General features: G+C 40.3%; 1 protein-coding gene across 4 annotated transcripts in view; it reads left to right on the top strand.

Moving 5' to 3' along the window:
- Positions 1-289: 289 nt before the first annotated feature.
- Positions 290-18,001, top strand: part of VPS8 (VPS8 subunit of CORVET complex) — a 252,231-nt gene continuing 234,519 nt past the window's right edge. For 2 of the 4 annotated variants that reach the window (XM_034999741.1, XM_034999743.1), the window contains exons 1-2: positions 11,386-13,000; positions 13,940-14,008. In XM_034999741.1, coding sequence (XP_034855632.1) covers positions 12,848-13,000; positions 13,940-14,008 — 222 coding nt within the window. In that variant the 5' untranslated portion in view covers positions 11,386-12,847. Of the gene's footprint in view, positions 341-11,383; positions 13,001-13,939; positions 14,009-18,001 lie in introns of those variants that run through there. The other 2 variants (XM_034999742.1, XM_034999746.1) reach the window with 2 other exon arrangements.

Raw genomic sequence — 18,001 nt, forward strand, 5'->3', positions numbered from 1 at the left:
TGGGCTGGCTGAAGGTAGGTTCACTTTCTTAAAGGTCAGATGAATTCATTGACATGGGGCTGGAGGAGAGTTTCTCTTCCCATTTCAAAGACTGCCGTTTATTCGTCTGTGCTTCCATTCTCCTATTCCCCAAGATGTTAATCACCCATTAAATCCCTGGCGTGAGACATTGTATCTCTGGCCCTTTAAATAGGGGCGTGGTACGGAGGGGCGGACCAGGGTGCGGGGAGGAAAGCGGAAGCGTGGCCATCAGTGGTATATACTGCGCGTGCGTGAGGCTACAGCAGGGGGCGGGGTCACGTGGGCCGGGGGTCCTGGGCTGGAATGGCTGCAAGCGCAGGTAATGAATCTCCCGGGAGCAGGCCAACGGGGTGGGGACAGTAGTGAGCCGCTGTCCCCCCGGCGGGAGGAGGACGCACGCCGGGTTCCTGAGCCTCGGCCCTTTCCCCCATGCGGCGGCGCGGCCTCGGAGTGGCTGACGGAGCAGCCCCAGGCGGACTAACTGGACCGGGGCTCGAGGGCCGGGTGGGGTTGACTTTGGGGCGGAGAGGCGTGTCCTGCGTTTGGCCTGTAGTTGGGTCAGGAGGTTTCCACTTGTTCATAACGAATGTGGGGCTGAGGACAGGTTGCACCCGCTTCCCTGATTGTGAGACTAGGAGGTGGATGATCACTCTCTTCCCCAGGACCGAACAGGTGTGCAACCCGCCTTTCCGGCCCGGCGCACGGGTGTGGGCTCGTCTGTCCCTCAAAGACTGGGATGAGTGTGCTCCCCAAGTGTGAGGCCGAGACCTAGATCAGGTGTCCACCTCTTAGGATTGGTGCGCACCCTGTGAGGCTGGTTCCAGCAAGCTGTGCTCCAGAGTGAGAGCAGGAGGACAGGGGGGTCTCTAAAGTTTGAGGGCACTCCTGTGTCCTAGTTAGTTCTCCCAGGTGTGGTACCCGGGAAAAGAGGGAAACAGCTGCCTAAAGTGTTTGGGTTTGCTTCAAAGGGAGGTTAGGGTGGGATGAAGTAGGGTCAGCCAGGGAGGTTCCATGGCTATGGGTTATCAGGATCAGCTGGGAGCCTTCTTCAACTAGGCATGCCCCCTCCCTAACCTCCTAATATTAGACTCATATAGAATGGACCGGAAGTCTTGCGTCCTCTGCATGCCCACCCTCTACCACACAACCCCCCCCCCCCAAAAAAAAGAAAACACAAAACAATCATGGATGTTGACTTGTGGCACCAACTCCGGATGTCTGTGATTGGGAGGTAATTACATGTCAGGTCTGTGTGTTTGAAGTCTAATAAAAATGGGGATGGAGAATCTACCTGTGTTTGTGTAAGACATGGGTTTGCTCATGGTTAAATTGAAGCAGAGAATAGATACTGAATCCTCTGGTAAAGCTGGCCTGTTCCATAGAAAGCAGAGTAAAGATAGGTGGGGGAAAAATTCTGGTTGAACTATAGGCTTTATATGTCAAAGAGAAATAGTTATATGTGAAAAAATTCTTTCCAGAGCTCTAAGATAATAGTATGTTGATTATCCTCTATTTTTGTATCTGGACCAGCATCAGCGGTTGGATGTTTTTTGTCTTCAGGATATTGAGGCATCATGGCACTTTTTAGCTATATCTCACTCTTTCATAAAGATGTCAACCATTGTGATACAAAATGTCAGTTATGTATGTGAATGAAAAGTGAGACGTTTTGAACTTAAGGAAGTATGTTTAACTTTCGATCTGTTTAGAGTTGTCACAAAGGTTAGATTGCCTCTTGAGCCACAGCTTCAGGTGTAATCTGTATATATTTGTCAGATCAAACTGTTCTAGTCTTAATTGAATCTTGAATTTGTTTGCATTATCTTCATTCTTTTAGCCCCTGTGTTAACATCTTCCCAGAAGAGAAAACTCCTCTACCTTCAGTAGTTACAAATTCCAGGGAAGGACAATGATTGGCCAAATGGATACAAGAATGTCCTGTGCCTACTTTTCTGGCTAGGTAGATAGGATATTTGATTGGCAGCACAACTAAAATTACTTGTTTGGTAATGTGGAGGAGGAGCAGTTTTCCAAAGGAAAAATGGTGAAGGGATGTTTTAACTGTAATCAAAATTGTTTTTCCTAGCAGTTGAGCAAGAAGTTTCCTTTTGCTCTTTACAAAAAAAAAAAAAAAAAAAAAATCTCTTGTGACTACGTCCTTCTTGACACCTAACCAAAAGAAATTGAGGTGACAATTAATTGGAAGTTAATTAAGATGAGTTGGAAAGCCACCATGTACTCAACCTACAACTGAATGGAATCCTGTCTTGTGTGCATTTAACTTAAAGAATTCACTCATACCAATTTAGTGAAGAAGAAGGGGAATATATGTCAGCCTACACAAGGCCCATGTGCTTCTTAGGAGAAGTTCTCTGAGGGGTGGGTGGATCTTTGAAGAGTGATTCTTTTTTTTTTTTTTTAATTTTTAATTTTTTTTAAAAGATTTTATTTATTTATTTGACAGAGACACAGAGAGGGAACACAAGCAGGGGGAGCGGGAGAGGGAGAAGCAGGCTTCCGGCCGAGCAGGGCTCGATCCCAGATCCTGAGATCATGACCTGAGCCCAAGGCAGACGCTCAGCTGACTGAGCCACCCAGGCGCCCCTGAAGAGTGATTCTTACAATAGTAGGGACTTCCTGAAAGCTGGAAAGAAGTGATTTTTTTTTTCTCTTTCATTCATTTTACTTATACACATATAAAACTGATGAATAATATTAGGCTTTATGCATAACAGATATTCGTAGACCTAGTTCTTACTATTATTTTGTATATTGTCGTAGAGGATTAGTTTTTTCTTTTTTAGATTGTGGCTGAAGGATGTGCCTGACAATTCGTAATAATAACTTAGTAACATAATAGTAACTTAGCATCATGCGACCAGACCGGCAGGTCTTAGGTACTCTTCTTTTCCTCCACTTTTCTTTTTAACATTTGTTGTTCTATATGCACTTCCTAAATTTTAAATGATTACTCTTCTTATTTGGACGTTTGCTAAGAGAAAGAGAAAGAGAAACAGAGGTTTGGGCTTTTTCATAGTGGCAGCTCTGAGCATTGTGGGCCTAAATGTGCCTATTCTTGGAAAGAAACTCAGGGGCCAAGTGTGCATCTTTTTTTTTTTAATTTTTTTTAATTTTTTATTTTTATTTATTTATTTTTTTAAAGATTTTATTTATTTTTCAACAGAGGGAGAGAGAGCAAGAGAGGGAACACAAGCAGGGGGAGTGGGAGAGGGAGAAGCAGGCTCCCCGCCGAGCAGGGAGCCCGATGCGGGACTCGATCCCGGGACTCCAGGATCATGACCTGGCTGAAGGCAGTCGCTTAACGACTGAGCCACCCAGGCGCCCGCCAAGTGTGCATCTCATCCAAGTACGTGGTAGCATTGTTACCTAACACAGGGTCTGTTTCTGAAGTCCATGAGTAAGGTGAAACTTGAGTACCCCTGAAAAGTACCTGGGGAGGAGTCATGGTGGAGACTGACCTATCTCTCAGGAAGTGCAACACAGCCGGGTTTTGCTCCGTGTTGCAACAGCATGCTAGTTGTTATTTGAAGCACAGGTGAAACGGATAATTATTTATGAGGCATTCAAGAACTGAGACTGACCGGGCGCCTGGGTGGCTCAGTTGGTTAAGCGACTGCCTTCTGCTCAGGTCATGATCCCGGAGTCCCTGGATCGAGTCCCGCATCGGGCTCCCTGCTCAGCGGGGAGTCTGCTCCCTCTAACCCTACCTCCTCTTGCGCTCTCTCTCTCACTCTCTCTCTCTCTCTAATAAATAAATTAAAAAAAAAAAAAAAAAGAACTGAGACTGACCAAAAGGACAGCAGACACCAATCTCCTACCCCATGCTCACCCTGAAATGTAGAGTATTGAGTGGAATGGTGTGCAGAGTCCCCATTTCTGTGTGAATCATTTCTTTTTTTCTCTTTACCTTTGCTGAAGATAAACTGAATTCCTGTAAATGGAAGGGACATACGATACATTTCCACGGTTTCATCTTGACTTTGTAGGCTGAATTAATGTAAAAGAACACAAAACATCTGAAATTGTGGAGTTTGTGTCATGTTATACATGAACTAAATGATCATTAAAAAAAATCAGTGTTAAGGATTGTAAAAAATCTCATCTAGGTGCAAAGAATGGAACTTGCAAGGTGGTAGGCTTTTGGGGGGAGAATGACTAACCCTGTCTTATTTTGAATGACCAGAACTGGTACTTGAAGCCCTCGAAGCCAGTGATTCAGTGTTGCTTGGCTGCTTATGGGGGGAGGAAGGGAGGGATTGGTTAGTTGATTAGCACTAGGAATACAGTGGTGAACAAGACAGATCTGGTCTCTGCTCTCCTGGAACCTTATTACTTTCCTGCCTGAGGGAAGGCAGTGGTGGTCCAGACACTGAAAAAATGATTGCAATGTGACAAGTTTAGTGAAGAAGGAGAACGATGTTATGAGTGCATATTAACAGGGAACCTAGTTCAGTTGAGCAGGACAAAAAAAGGCTTTTGGAGGAAGCAGAGTTTTAGCTGATACCTGAGGGATGAATATGATCGACAGTAGTTGACAAGCCTGATTACATAAAGGTAGAGCTCAATTATAACTTGGCTTACTATGGCATAGATTCCTATAGGCTGTGAGTCAAATAATATCCTATGAAGCTTAACAATTACAGGTAATAAAACTGATCCATTTAATTTGCAACACAGGTGTTAGCCCTGTCTTCCAATTCTTAGTGTAATCAGTAAATATTTATTTTTTTTTTAATTTTTTTTTTAAAGATTTTATTTATTTATTTGAGAGAGACAATGAGATAGAGAGAGCATGAGAGGGGGGAGGGTCAGAGGGAGAAGCAGACTCCCTGCTGAGCAGGGAGCCCGATGCGGGACTCGATCCCGGGACTCCAGGATCATGACCTGAGCTGAAGGCAGTCGCTCAACCAACTGAGCCACCCAGGTGCCCAGTAAATATTTATTGAACGTTACATACCTATGCAAGTCAGTGAGCCCAGTGATGTGCAGTATACAAAGAAGCGTGGCTACATTTTTCTTTCTTTTTTTTTTTTTTAAGATTCTATTTATTTATTTGAGAGAGTGAGAGAGAGAGAACATGAGCAGGGTAAGGGGCACAGGGAGAAGCAGACTTCCCACCAAGCAGGAAGCCTGACACGGGGCTTGATCTCCCCAGGACTCCAGGACCATGACCCAAAGGCGAAGGCAGACGCACAACCAACTGAGCCACGCAGGTGCTCCACATGGCTGCATTTGTATTGTATAGTTGGGGACAAGAGACATAGCCACATGGTGAGTTAACTAATGAATCAATATGAGGAAAGCGCCAAGGCACTGTTATAAAGAAGACATGCATTCTAGATTCAGAGGATGCTTAGGGAAGGAAGGTGCCTGGAAGGAAGGAAAGAAGGAACTTAGATAAATGGAGAGGAAAAGGAAAGGGAAGGTGAACTAGTGTGAGCAGACATGGATAGAAAGGGGAAGCTCTTCTTGAAGGACTCTGAATACAGGTTAATAAGTTTAGTTGTAAAGGAAGGTAAGGTCAGCTCATGTGATATCTGGAATCCTAGGCTTAGAATTTGGAATTTTATTATTTATTTTTTTCTTTCAAATTTTTATTTCAATTCTAGTTGGTTAACATAGAGTGTAATATTGGTTTCAGGAGTAGAATTCAGTGATTCGTTACTTACATACAACACCCAGTGTTCATCATAACAAATGCCCTCCTTAATATCCATCACCCATTTAGCCCACCCCCCGCCCACCTCCCTCCATCAACCCTCAGTTTGTTCTCTGTTGTTAAGAGTCCCTTATGGTTTGGTTCCCTCTCTCTCTTTTTTTCCTCTTCCCATATGGTCATCTGTGTTGTTTCTTAAATTCCACATGAGTGAAATCAAATGGTATTTGTCTTTGACTTATTTCACTTAGCATAATACACTCCATCTCTATCCACATCATTGCAATGGCAAGATTTTGTTCTTTTTAATGACTAATATTCCATTATATGTTTGTGTGTGTGTATACAGACGCCACATCTTTATCCATTCATCAGTCAATGGACATTGGGGCTCTTTCCATAATTTGGCTATTGTTGATAATGCTCCTATAAACAATGGGGTGCATGTACCCCTTCGAATCAGTATTTTTGTATCCTTTGGGTAAATACTCAGTAATGCAATTTCTGGGTCATAAGGTAGTTCTATTTTTAACTTTTTGAGGAACCTCCATACTGTTTTCCAGAGTGGCTGCACCAGTTTGCATTCCCACCGACAGTGTAAGGATTCCCCTTTCTCTGCATCCTCGCCAACATCTGTTGTTTCCTGTGTTGTTAATTTTAGCCATTTGTGGTGGTATCCTATCACGGTTTTGATTTGTATTTCCCTGATGATGATTGATATTGAGCATCTTTTCATGTGTCTGTTAGCCATCTGGAGTTCTTCTTTGGAGAAATGTCTGTTCATTTCTTCTGCCCATTTCTTAACTATATTATTTGGTTTTTGGGTATTGAGTTTGATAAGTTCTTTATAGATTTTGGATACTAACCCTTTATCAGATATGTCATTTGTAAATACCGTCTCACATTCCGTATGTTGCCTTTTAGTTTTGTTGATTGTTTCCTTCACTGTGAAGAAACTTTTTATTTTGATGAAGTCCCACGAGTTTATTTTTGCTTTTCCAAGGTCAAAGAGGTTTCTGCTTGTGTTCTCCTCTAGGATTTTGATGGTTTCCTGTCTCACAGTTAGGTCTTTCATCCATTTTGAATTTATTTTTGTGTATGGTATAAGAAAATGGTCCAGTTTCACTCTCCTGCATCTAGCTGTCCAGTTTTCCCAACACCATTGTTGAAGAGACTGTCTTTTTTCCATTGGATATTCTTTCCTGCTTTGTCGAAGATTAGTTGACCAAATAGTTGTAGGTAGAATTTGGAATTTTATACTGTAGGCATTGGGATCTGTTCAAAATGAGTCCATTTACTAGAGAAAGAGAATAGAAAACAAATAGAGGTTAATCATCTATTGTATTTTTCTTCACAAAACAAACCACGAGAAGACCAAACAAGACAAAGAAATGGAAGAAGAGAAATACTTGGATTGGGAAAGCTGGAAACAAAGTGGGAATGTAATATTCTTTCCGTATCATGATTTCATGATACCTTTTTGGGGATACAGTAAGTGAAAAAAACAAAATTTGATTCGACTCACCATACTGTGAAAGGTGTCTCATATGACACTTTTAGGAGGAAAAGAATGCCAGTGAATTAAATAGGATCCTGGAATTTGAGCATGGTAGGGAAGGTCTGCCAAGGTAAAAACAAAACTACTACAACAAAAAGTTGGTAGAAGAGTTCTGTATTAGCCCAGCCTAATACAGGTCACATTCTGGAGTTCTTATTCCATTCGTCTGTGTTAAAATGGGGTCATTGATGTTTATATCATACATATATTATTTTTAAATGGTCCTTGAATCTATTACTAATTGGTTGGGAATAACCTTATTAAGAGGGAATAGCCTTCAGAACTGTCAAGATGTCAGATAATCTTAAATCAGAACTATTAAAATATTAGTTTATCAGTGCTGAGAAGAGGACAACATACTGGGTAATCCTGATTCTATGACCTACATTTTTCTGTCGGAATAATGTGATTTCATTCTGGGAGAGACTGAGAAACCATTGATTTTAACGATTGTGTCGCCTGCAGGTACTGTCCAGCTTGGCATCCGCTATAGGAACACTAGATTGCAGGATGTTTGGGTGGAGAACTAGTTGTAGAATTTAGTCTTCAGAGGAAATTATCAGTAGTTTATTGCCAACCTTTGTCCTGGGATAGCACTTAAGTGGTATCTGAAAGTAGTGTCTGCATCATGCGTAATAGAAGTGTCCTGTATTAAACATTTCATCATTGGTCTGTGTATTGGAATGAAGAACTTGCTCAATAAATATTTGGGCAACACCAAGTGATGAGGGAAGAATTAGTATTTCAGAATGGTGGCAATGGGTCCAGAGACAAATTAATTGAAGTTTGTTAGTGTAGTCATTTCCTATTCCTGCTGTAACAAATTACCACAAATGTAGTAGGTTAAAAAAAATACAGATTTATCATTTTACAGTTCTTTAGTTCCCTAGTGCACTAGAAGAGCACTGGTCTTACTAGGTTAAAATCAAGCTGTGGCAGGGCTGGGGTCCTAGAGGCTTAAGGAGAGAATCCTATTCCTTGCCTTTTGCAGCTACTAGAGACTGCCTAAATTCCTTGGCTCCTGGCATCCTTCCTCCTCCAAAGCCTGCAACGTAGCATCTCTCTGACACTGCCTTTTTTTTTTTTTTTTTTTTTTTTTTTAAAGAATTTATTTGTTTATTTGTTAGCACAAGCAGGGGGAATGGCAGGCAGAGGAAGAAGCAGGCACGGGGAGAAGCAGGCTCCCTCTGAGCAAGGAGCCCAATGCAGGACTGCATCCCAGGGCCCTGGGATCATGACCCGAGCCCAAGGTAGATGCTTAACCAACTGAGCCACCCAGGCATCCCTGTCACCCTACTTCTGTTGTCCTGTCTCTTTTCTGACACTCTCTTTTGCCTCCCTCTTCCACATTTTAAGACCCTTGTGATTATATTGAGCCAACATGGATAATCTCTGCAACTCCAGATCCTAATTTAATCACACATGTGAAGTTCCTCTGGACATGTAAGGTAACCCAGTCACAGGTCCTGAAGATCAGGACAGACATCCTTGGGCACTACTATCTTGCCTACCACAGGCAGGTTCAGGCACAGCTCAATTTCTAAAAAATGTGGAGACACTGCTCCAGTGAACTCTCCTTTTCAAAAAAATACCTGAGTGTGGTATCTTTTGATTCCTAGGTCTATTTGGGTTGAATAAATTTGCTGAGTAACATAAAGGTATAATTGCTGGTAAGTGATGAAAGAGGAAGTTGATGCGAAAGCACAATTTTAGTAACTTATAGTATATCACACTTATTTTGATAATTAGACTTTTTTTCTGAAGTGTCTCTGATGCTTTGCTGGGGGCTGTACTAGTCTTAGATAAAACCCCTACATTTAACTGATGAAGAAACTTCTAATCTGAGAGCAGAAGTAAGTATATCCTTCCAATAAGGTATCCTTATGATATGCTTAGAACTAGCTAGACCTTTACAAAAGTACTCGATCTTGTTTCAGGATCTTTAACTTTGGAAGAATGTGGAAATCTTGAGGAAATTTTAAATGATAATAGCAAATATTTCTTGAGAACCAAATCTGTGTCCAGGCATTATTCTAAATGCTTTACAGTCATTATGTTGTTTATGTAGCTCTGCAAATAGGTAGTTGCATTCTAAGAGTCAGGACTCTCCGTTTTAAGTGATTTAAAAAAAAGAGAGAGCGAGTGAGTGTGTTGGGAGAGGATGCTGGCTTATGTAGCCAAATTGCCAGAATGCTGTGGCCAGAGCGAACATCAGAAGACTAGAACATGGGGTCCTGAGTGGTATCAGGATACTCTGACCTCTTCTCTGGTTCTGTTTGTAGGTTGATTTTATTCTTGCTAGAGAATCTGTTCCTAGAATGTAAAATCTGTTCGTAGAGGTGGATCTCCAGTGACAAGTATAGTAGGTGTTTCGGTGTTTAGTTGATATATATTGAATAAATGACCTCCTTTTCTGCAGAACAGGGTCGGGTGGAGGGTGGGGGTGCTGCTCGCCCTTACTATTCGTTGTTTAGAGAATAGTGGAAGCGGCTTTTCCTCACCAGTTCCATTTTAATGAATCCCAGTGAAGCACTCTGGCTACATTATGCACTGTTAGTAGGGGATTTTTTTTTTTTTTTTAAGATTTTATTTATTTATTTGACAGAGAGAGACACAGCGAGAGAGGGAACACGAGCAGGGGGAGTGGGAGAGGGAGAAGCAGGCTTCCTGCGGAGCAGGGAGCCCGATGCGGGGCTCGATCCCAGGACCCTGGGATCATGACCTGAGCCGAAGGCAGATGCTTAACCGGCTGAGCCACCCAGGCGCCCCTAGTAGGGGATTTTTGATTGGCAGCCTCCACAAGAACCACATGATTTGAAGGAGCCCTGCCCCTAGCAAGAGGTGCTGCTCTGGGCAAACAACACAAATGGCCACAATATTTCATCTTAAAAGGTGTAGAAATAGAGGGGCTCAGAAAGGTAGACAAATTGACCAAGGTCACAGATAGGAACTGGTAAAGCCCAGATTAAAACCTCATTTTAACGGACTCTGGCTTTTGTTCTTTGCACTTTGCCAGCATATCACAATAATAGGAGCTCAGTGAAGTGGAGGCTGGAAATGGAGTAGGGTAGCATGGCAAGATGGTGCTCTTTCTTCAGGGGATGCTCGATCATGTAAAACTTCTCGAATGTGGTACTGGTGTTCACAGATGCTGAGCTGCCGTGAGAACCTCTTAAGTAACACCAGATAGGAGGTATAAAAAGCCAGAAAAAAATTGTTTTACTTCCTGAGTTATTTTGCAAAGACCAATGTGAAGAATGAAATGTTTTCAGTTATTAAGTCATTTAAATAAAAGTGGGGTTTTTTTTAGGTGTGGCTATTGTGGTCTTTTCCATTATTTTTTTAATGTGTAAGAATAAAAATAGCTGTCCTCAAGAATCACTGAATGTGAATTAGATTATGCTTGTTTGCAAACATTCCTTGACTAATTGTAATCATTTTTCCTAAGTGGTACAAATAAGAGAATTTTATTAAGAAGGAATTTGTCATGAGTCTTCTTTGAAGAAAGGCATATAAGCTCATATTGCTTCTGCCCTTGGCTCACTGCAAAAGGAAAAGTACATTTAGTACCTGAGGTTGGAAAGCTACTTTCCAATGTTGCCAGAAACAGAGTGCCCTCAGTTATGTCTTCTAGGAATGTATTTGACTATCATGTGTTTGTAGGACGGAGCCTTGGAGTCTATTTCTGTGACATGTGAAAGAAATTAGTCTGTATTTGGTAATATACCAAATGTACTAGCTAGAAAAATTGGTTTCAGCTCTTTAAAAATAAGTCTTCATGGTCTACATGTCTTACATATAATAGATACTCATTTCTTTTAATCTGATAAAAATGAAACTTTGCACAAAGTGAAATTCATCATAAATACTAAAAAAAGGAGCCTAATTGGATAAAATTGTCAGTGAATTTTGGGCTTTTTTTTTTTTTTAAACAATACCAGCAACTAATTTTCAACTCCTTTTTCTTTCTTTCTTTCTTTCTTTTTTAAAGATTTTATTTATTTATTTGACAGAGAGAGACACAGCGAGAGAGGGAATACAAGCAGGGGGAATGGGAGAGGGAGAAGCAGGCTTCCTGCCGAGCAGGAAGCCCCATGCGGGGCTCGATCCCAGGACCCTGGGATCATGACCTGAGCCGAAGGCAGACGCTTAACAACTGAGCCACCCAGATGCCCCTTTCAACTCCTTTTTAAACAGTTAGTTCTTTCAGTGGCTTAGTTGTCAGCCTTTCCTTTGCCTTCACTTCATTAAGGAGTGGGATTGAGAGAAGTTCATATGGTGGGCCGTGGACAGTATGTAGTTTGAAAAAGCTTCCCATAGAGAGTTACTGCATGTGGCTGGGTACTTTTTTCCTCATTGATTTGATAGTAATAAGTTTTTGTGACCAGGAGAATATTCAGTCACAATTTGCTTGACCTAATCACTTCTCACCATAATTTATGAAATAACTAAGAAATGCAATGTCAGACCTTTGTATCTTGCTTATGACCTCATATATTGTTTTGTATATTGCTAGTCTAGAAAACAAAATGAGCTTTGTTTTTACTGTCATTATTACTATGGCGTTATTTCTGTTTTCATATTTTTATTTTTTTATTTCTAAACAGGCAGAGCTCAGGGAGGGACTTTTAAAAATTTGGCCACTTGTAGCCTAATTAGAACACCAACTAAAAACACTTAAGAACAAATTTAATCATTAAACTTAAATTACTTTTTCCTGAATATGTTTTTAGTTTTCTAGAAATTTTGCAGACAGTTGTTTTCTATTTTGCAAGTAAACAAAACTCTTTTTGATCCGGCATTGTATCCTTTAGAGCTATGAAATATATAAAAAATTTGCATACTTTTTTTTAGTATTTCAGTTTTCTCTGAGAATGTCCATGTTTTTCTATGACTAGCTTTCTTCCTAGAAATCCTAGAAATCCCTAGTTGGCTGCGGTCTTATTTTATTCTGGCATCATTGTTGTCTCCCGTAATCTGAACGCTTAGGTTTGCTAGTGTCATATTAAGTGGCTAGCTATCTGTCCTGGGTCCTCTGTGTCTACACAAGCTCCCTGAGACATCTGTGGCCCTGGATGGAGGCCAACGGCAAAACTGATTTGTATGCTTTTCTCCAGGGGAACTGGAGATCTACTCTGAGGTTTGGGAGTATGAGGGAGGGGTTAAGTGCAGTTCTTGGCACCAATTTACCCTCATGCTGCTAAAACATAAATCTGGATGGTACCAAGTCTAGTGGCTGAACTTACCGCAAGTCTGTCACTGTCACCAGACTTAATGACTTTGGGTGGTGGGCGACTTCCCAGACTCCTGAGTTAGATGTTCCTCCTTTGTGCTCCCATAGAAACTCTCCCCCAATATCATACCTCAGACCATGCTGATTTCTCTTTGCCTTACAATCAGATGATTGATGAACAATCAGTTTCCACAAAAGTCTGACCACATAAGTCTTTGGAATGTCCAATTGAGGAAATCTAAATAATGTATATTTTTTCTTTTTTGAGAAGAGATCATTCAGGTCATCATGATTTAAGGCCAAAAATCAAAACAAAACAAAACTTGCTTGGATTCACTGAATTATAATCATTATAAATATGGAAAATGAACCAGACCATGAAAACGTGGAACAGAGCCTCAGTGCCAAGACTACTGAAGAAGAGCTGAATAAGTCTTTCAGTCTTGAAGCTTCACTTTCAAAATTCTCTTACATAGATCTGGACAAGGAACTGGAGTTCAAAAATGATCTGGTAAAAATTCAGCTTTTGTTAAGATGGTTAGAGCTATACCTAAAGACTCAATGTGTCATTTTTGCATGAATTAATAGAAGTCTGTGTGCAGTTTTATGGGATAATATCACTCTTCATTTGTGTATGTCATTACCATTTATGAAGCACTTTAATGTATGTTCTCATCTGAGCCTCACATACTCTGATAATCCATTTTATAGAGGAAGAAGCCAAAGTGCAGCTGGCTATGTTAAATGAATGCTCAAGATCATAGAGCTAGTGCTAGGTTTAGGAATCTTGTGCAGGGATTCTTAAAAAATATTTTATTTATTCTTTGAAAGTAGGCTCCACACCCGGCATGGGGCGTGAACTCATGACCCCAAGATCAAGTCGCATGCTCTACTGACTGAGCCAGTGGGGCGTCCCATGTGCAGTGATTTTTTTTTCCCATTGATTTGATAGTAATAAGTTTTTGTGACCAGGAGAATATTTAATCACAATTTGCTTGACCTAATCATTTCTCACCGTAATTTATGAAATAACTAAGAAATGCAACGTCAGACCTTTGTATATTGCTTATGACCTCGTATATTGTTTTGTATACTGCTTTCTACACTTAGAAAATTGGGGCTTGTCATGAGACATGCTGTGTTGTCCTGTTTAGAATGCACAGGTCAGAGTTCATGAACAAAAGCTTTCTAGACAGGGCTGTCAAGATGGTGCAGTCAGTGTATATTTGTCTTTGAGAATCAGTGAATATGTGGATAGGATAAGAAACAATTCTGTAGTCTTTTGACCTGATCCTTACTACCATGGATCATCGAGTTGGCTCTCTGCATGATCAGTTTGGTGATATGTTTGTCTCTTAATTGGTAATGGCTCTAATAAATTTAAACACCCTCACAATATTCTAAGAGGGAAAGCAACATTATATAAAAATAATTTCTTTTCTCTATTTAGATTGATGACAAAGAGTTTGATATTCCTCAAGTTGACACTCCTCCAACACTGGAAAGCATACTCAATGAAGTAAGTATATATTAATGATCACGGTCATTTTATGGAATTGATTTTAATGCTTTTGGGTTAATTATAGTGTATGTATCTAGATCTGCACCATCCAGTATGGGAGCCACTAGTCACATGTGGCAATTCTAATATAAATTAATAATAGTTAAGTAAAGATTGAAATTTCAGTCTCTCAGTTGTACAGGTACATTTTAAGTTCTCAGTTGAAATGTGGCTAGTGGCTAGTATAGTGGATAGCACAGGAGCAGAGTATTTCCGTTGTTGCAGAAAGTACTGTTGGACAGCACTCATCTAGGCTGTGAACTTCTCAAGGGCAGAAGCCATGTGTTGTTCATGTCTGTGCCCAGTACAATGCCTTAGACTTGGTAGATTGGAGAAAACATTTTAGTAAGCAAGTTGAAATAGTAAGTTCACGTCACTTTTGAGATTTGTATTATGTTTCAATAACGTCCTCTCTACCGGTGATACTCAGATAGCTCATCCTCTGATACTAGAGAGCAGCTGCAACCTTGAAATGCACCTCATCATCCTGCTGTGTAAAGGGAAAGCCTCCCCAGAGTATCTTATGAGTACCGTCTTTGTTAAAAAGTTTCTCAGAGTTTTGAAATGATGTTATTCTTTTCTGAATTAGCAGGTCAGAAAGGCTTTATAAAGGAACTTTGTGGAAGTAACATGGTGGTGACATATGGGAGCTTTTATGTACCTGGCATCTGCTGACCATTCTTCAACTCAGTCTTCTTGATCTTTTAAGAATTTGCTTAAGACTCCTTTTGGAAGTTTTAGCTTCAAATTTGAGAAAGATTTTTAAATGCGTGAATCTGTTTTGGATCCATAGTTTTCTAAAAGATAGTGATGCAGAGGTTCTCCAAAAGCGATGCCCGCTGAATGAGTTGGGTCTTGGTCTTTATTACTTTTACCCCTATACTTCGGGGGTTGTAGCCAACACTTTATAGGATGCAAACTACTTTTCTTTGTGAATTGTATCTTTTATTATTCCTGTATGACTTTGATTTCTATTTTTATATCCGTTTGATGTTGCTGTTACTTTGAATATATTTTAACTTAAAAAATGTATGATCTGTGTTAAGATGTAGCATTTTAAATTTTGACACAGAAGGCTTTGGTCAATGAAAGAATAACTGGTTACAGTGATACTTATTTACTGCTTTCTAATAGAGAAGAAATCTTTCATTTAGAGATGAAGAGATTAATTTTAGTCAGTTTTGTTAATGTCTTAATCATATCCTCATTTCAATTATTTTACTAAGTGTGAAATAAAAGCACGCTTAGAAGGTTGTATATAAAGCCATATTTGAACATATTTGTATAAAAATGGCAAAGGGCCCCTGGGTGGCTCAGTCAGTTGAGCATCTGCCTCTTGATTTCAGCTCAGGTCATGGTCTTAGGGTCATGGGATCCAGCTCTGCGTTGGGCTCCACGCTCAGCGGGCAGTCTGCTTGAGATTTTCCCTCTCCCTTTACCCCTCCCTCCAACCCCCCCCAAATAAATAAATAAATCTTCAAAAAAAAATGGCAAAGAAAGTGGTCATATGAATGAAACTAGTTCATAGTGAAGAAAAACCATCTTTGCACAATTTAGTTTTCTATGAGTAATAGTAAGTATGGTCATTAGTGGTTTACTGAGAAGATAATAATCTATCTGAGAAGATAATACCATCCTCACTAGTAATTTGCATGTCTCACATATTTGCTCATAGTGTTAGATGCTGGGATTATAAAATGCTGTATGACTGTCTCTGACTTTGAGAGAGAAATAGGACTGGACATTGGCCAGCCTTCCCATCTCCAAGGAGCTAGGCAGGTGGATAAGTGAAAGCAAAAATAAAAATTTAAGTTGTAGAACCGTATGAAGGCTATTGGGGGAAAAGTATTAAAATGATTTTAAAAAAGAAAAAAACAATGGAAAGGGCAGAAGTGCAAAATGTGAATAAGCACTCGTTCCAGGATATGTGGGTGCACATATCGTATAATGTTCATTAATAGCAATCTGCCGAGAGGTTGGGAAGAAATGGACATCCAAGATGTTTTATAGACTGGAAAGCTAGAGATTACGGAGACATCACGTATCTCAGAATTTAGGGCATGAAATAATGGCAGTATGCCTTGTCCTTGTCTGAAACTGTGCTACCTCTGAGGTTTTTAATTGTGAAGTTCCATTCTCTAACCATAGCCACCCCCTTGCCTCCCATTTTCTTACTTCCTTAAACCTGTTTTTTGACCTAATCAAGACCAAGTCTCTTGTTTCTTCCTAGTCTCCCAGTCTGGGTAGTTCCTGCTTCACTTCATTTCTACTGTGCAGCCAGATACTTATTTTGAACTTTTTACTCAAGTGTAGCGTACATAGAGGAAAAGTACACAAATTGTGTGTAGCTTGGTGAATTTTCACAAACTGAATGCACTGTGCAACCAGAACCCATATGAAGAAATAAAACATTACTAATATCCCAGAACCTCTTCGTGTGCCCCTTTAGTACCTAACCCCAGGGTAATCACAGTCCTAACTTCTACTAGCATTGATCAGCTTTCTTGCTTTGAACTTCATATAAATGGAATGATAGAGTATGTGCTTTTGTGTGTCTGACTTGTTTACCTCAATATTATGTTTTTAGATTCATTCATATTTTTGTATGTAATTGTTCATTCCCATACATAAAAAAACCTTTTTTAAAATTATTTATTATTTATTTATTTTTAAAGATTTTATTTATTTATTTGACAGAGACACAGACAGCGAGAGCAGGAACACAAGCAGGGGGAGTGGGAGAGGGAGAAGCAGGCTTCCTGCTGAGCAGGGAGCCCGATGTGGGACTCGATCCCAGGACTCTGGGATCATGACCTGAGCCGAAGGCAGCCGCTTAATGACTGAGTCACCCAGGCACCCAAAAACTTTTTTTTTTTAAAGATTTTATTTATTTGTCAGAGAGAGAGAGCACAAGCAGGGGGAGTGACAGGCAGAGCAGGCAGAGGGAGACGCAGGCTTCCCACTGAGCAGGGGGCCTGATGCAGGGCTCAGTCCCAGGACCCTGGCATCATGACCTGAGCTGAAGGCAGCCATTTAACCCGCTGAGCCACCCAGGCATCCCCCCATACATAAAATTCTTTATGTGTATACCATTATTTATTCATTTTACTTTTGATGGGCATTTGTGTAATTTCCAATTTCTGATTACTATGAAAAGTTGCTGTGAGGGGTGCCTGGGTGGCTCAGTTGTTAAGTGTCTGCCTTCGGCTCAGGTCATGATCCCAGGTTCCTGGGATCAAGCCCCGCATTGGGCTCCCTGCTCCATGGGAAGCCTGCTTCTCCCTCTCCCACTCCCCCTGCTTGTGTTCCTTCTTTCACTGTGTTTCTCTCTGTCAAATAAATAAAAATCTTGAAAAAAAAAGTTGCTGTGAATATTCTTATTCACATCTATATATGTATGCATGTACATATACACACACACATTTCTGTTGGTTTTATACTTGGAATAGGAGTAGAATTGCTAGGTCATGAGATACGGGTATGTTCAGCCTTAGTAGATACTGCCACAGGTTTTTTAACGTGGTCAGAATAATACATACTTCCAGCAGCCCAATATGGGAGTTCTGAATACCATATGCTCATCAACTTTTGAATTTTCTCCTTTTCACTTTATCCATTCAGTTCTTATAGGTGTGTAGTGATACCACATCATAGTTTTAATCTGAATTTCCCTGAAAACTGATGAAATTGGGTGCCTTGACATAGGGTTGGGCCATTTGGATGTCTCTTTCGTGAATTGCCTTTTCATGTCTTTTGCTCACTTTTTAAAAAAAACTTATTTATAGGAATTCTTTATATGTGATGTATATAAACCCTTTATTAGATATATGTATTGCAAATATCTTCTTCCATTCTGTGGGTTACTTTTTCACTCTATTAATGGTTTATTTTGATGAGCAGAAGTTCTTAATGTAGTTCAGCTTATTTTGTTTTTCCATTATGGTTAGTTTT

Source organism: Mirounga leonina, unplaced genomic scaffold (genome assembly GCF_011800145.1).
Source record: "Mirounga leonina isolate KUSES-001 unplaced genomic scaffold, KU_Mleo_1.0 Mir_115, whole genome shotgun sequence".
Classification (NCBI taxonomy): Eukaryota; Metazoa; Chordata; class Mammalia; order Carnivora; family Phocidae; genus Mirounga; species Mirounga leonina.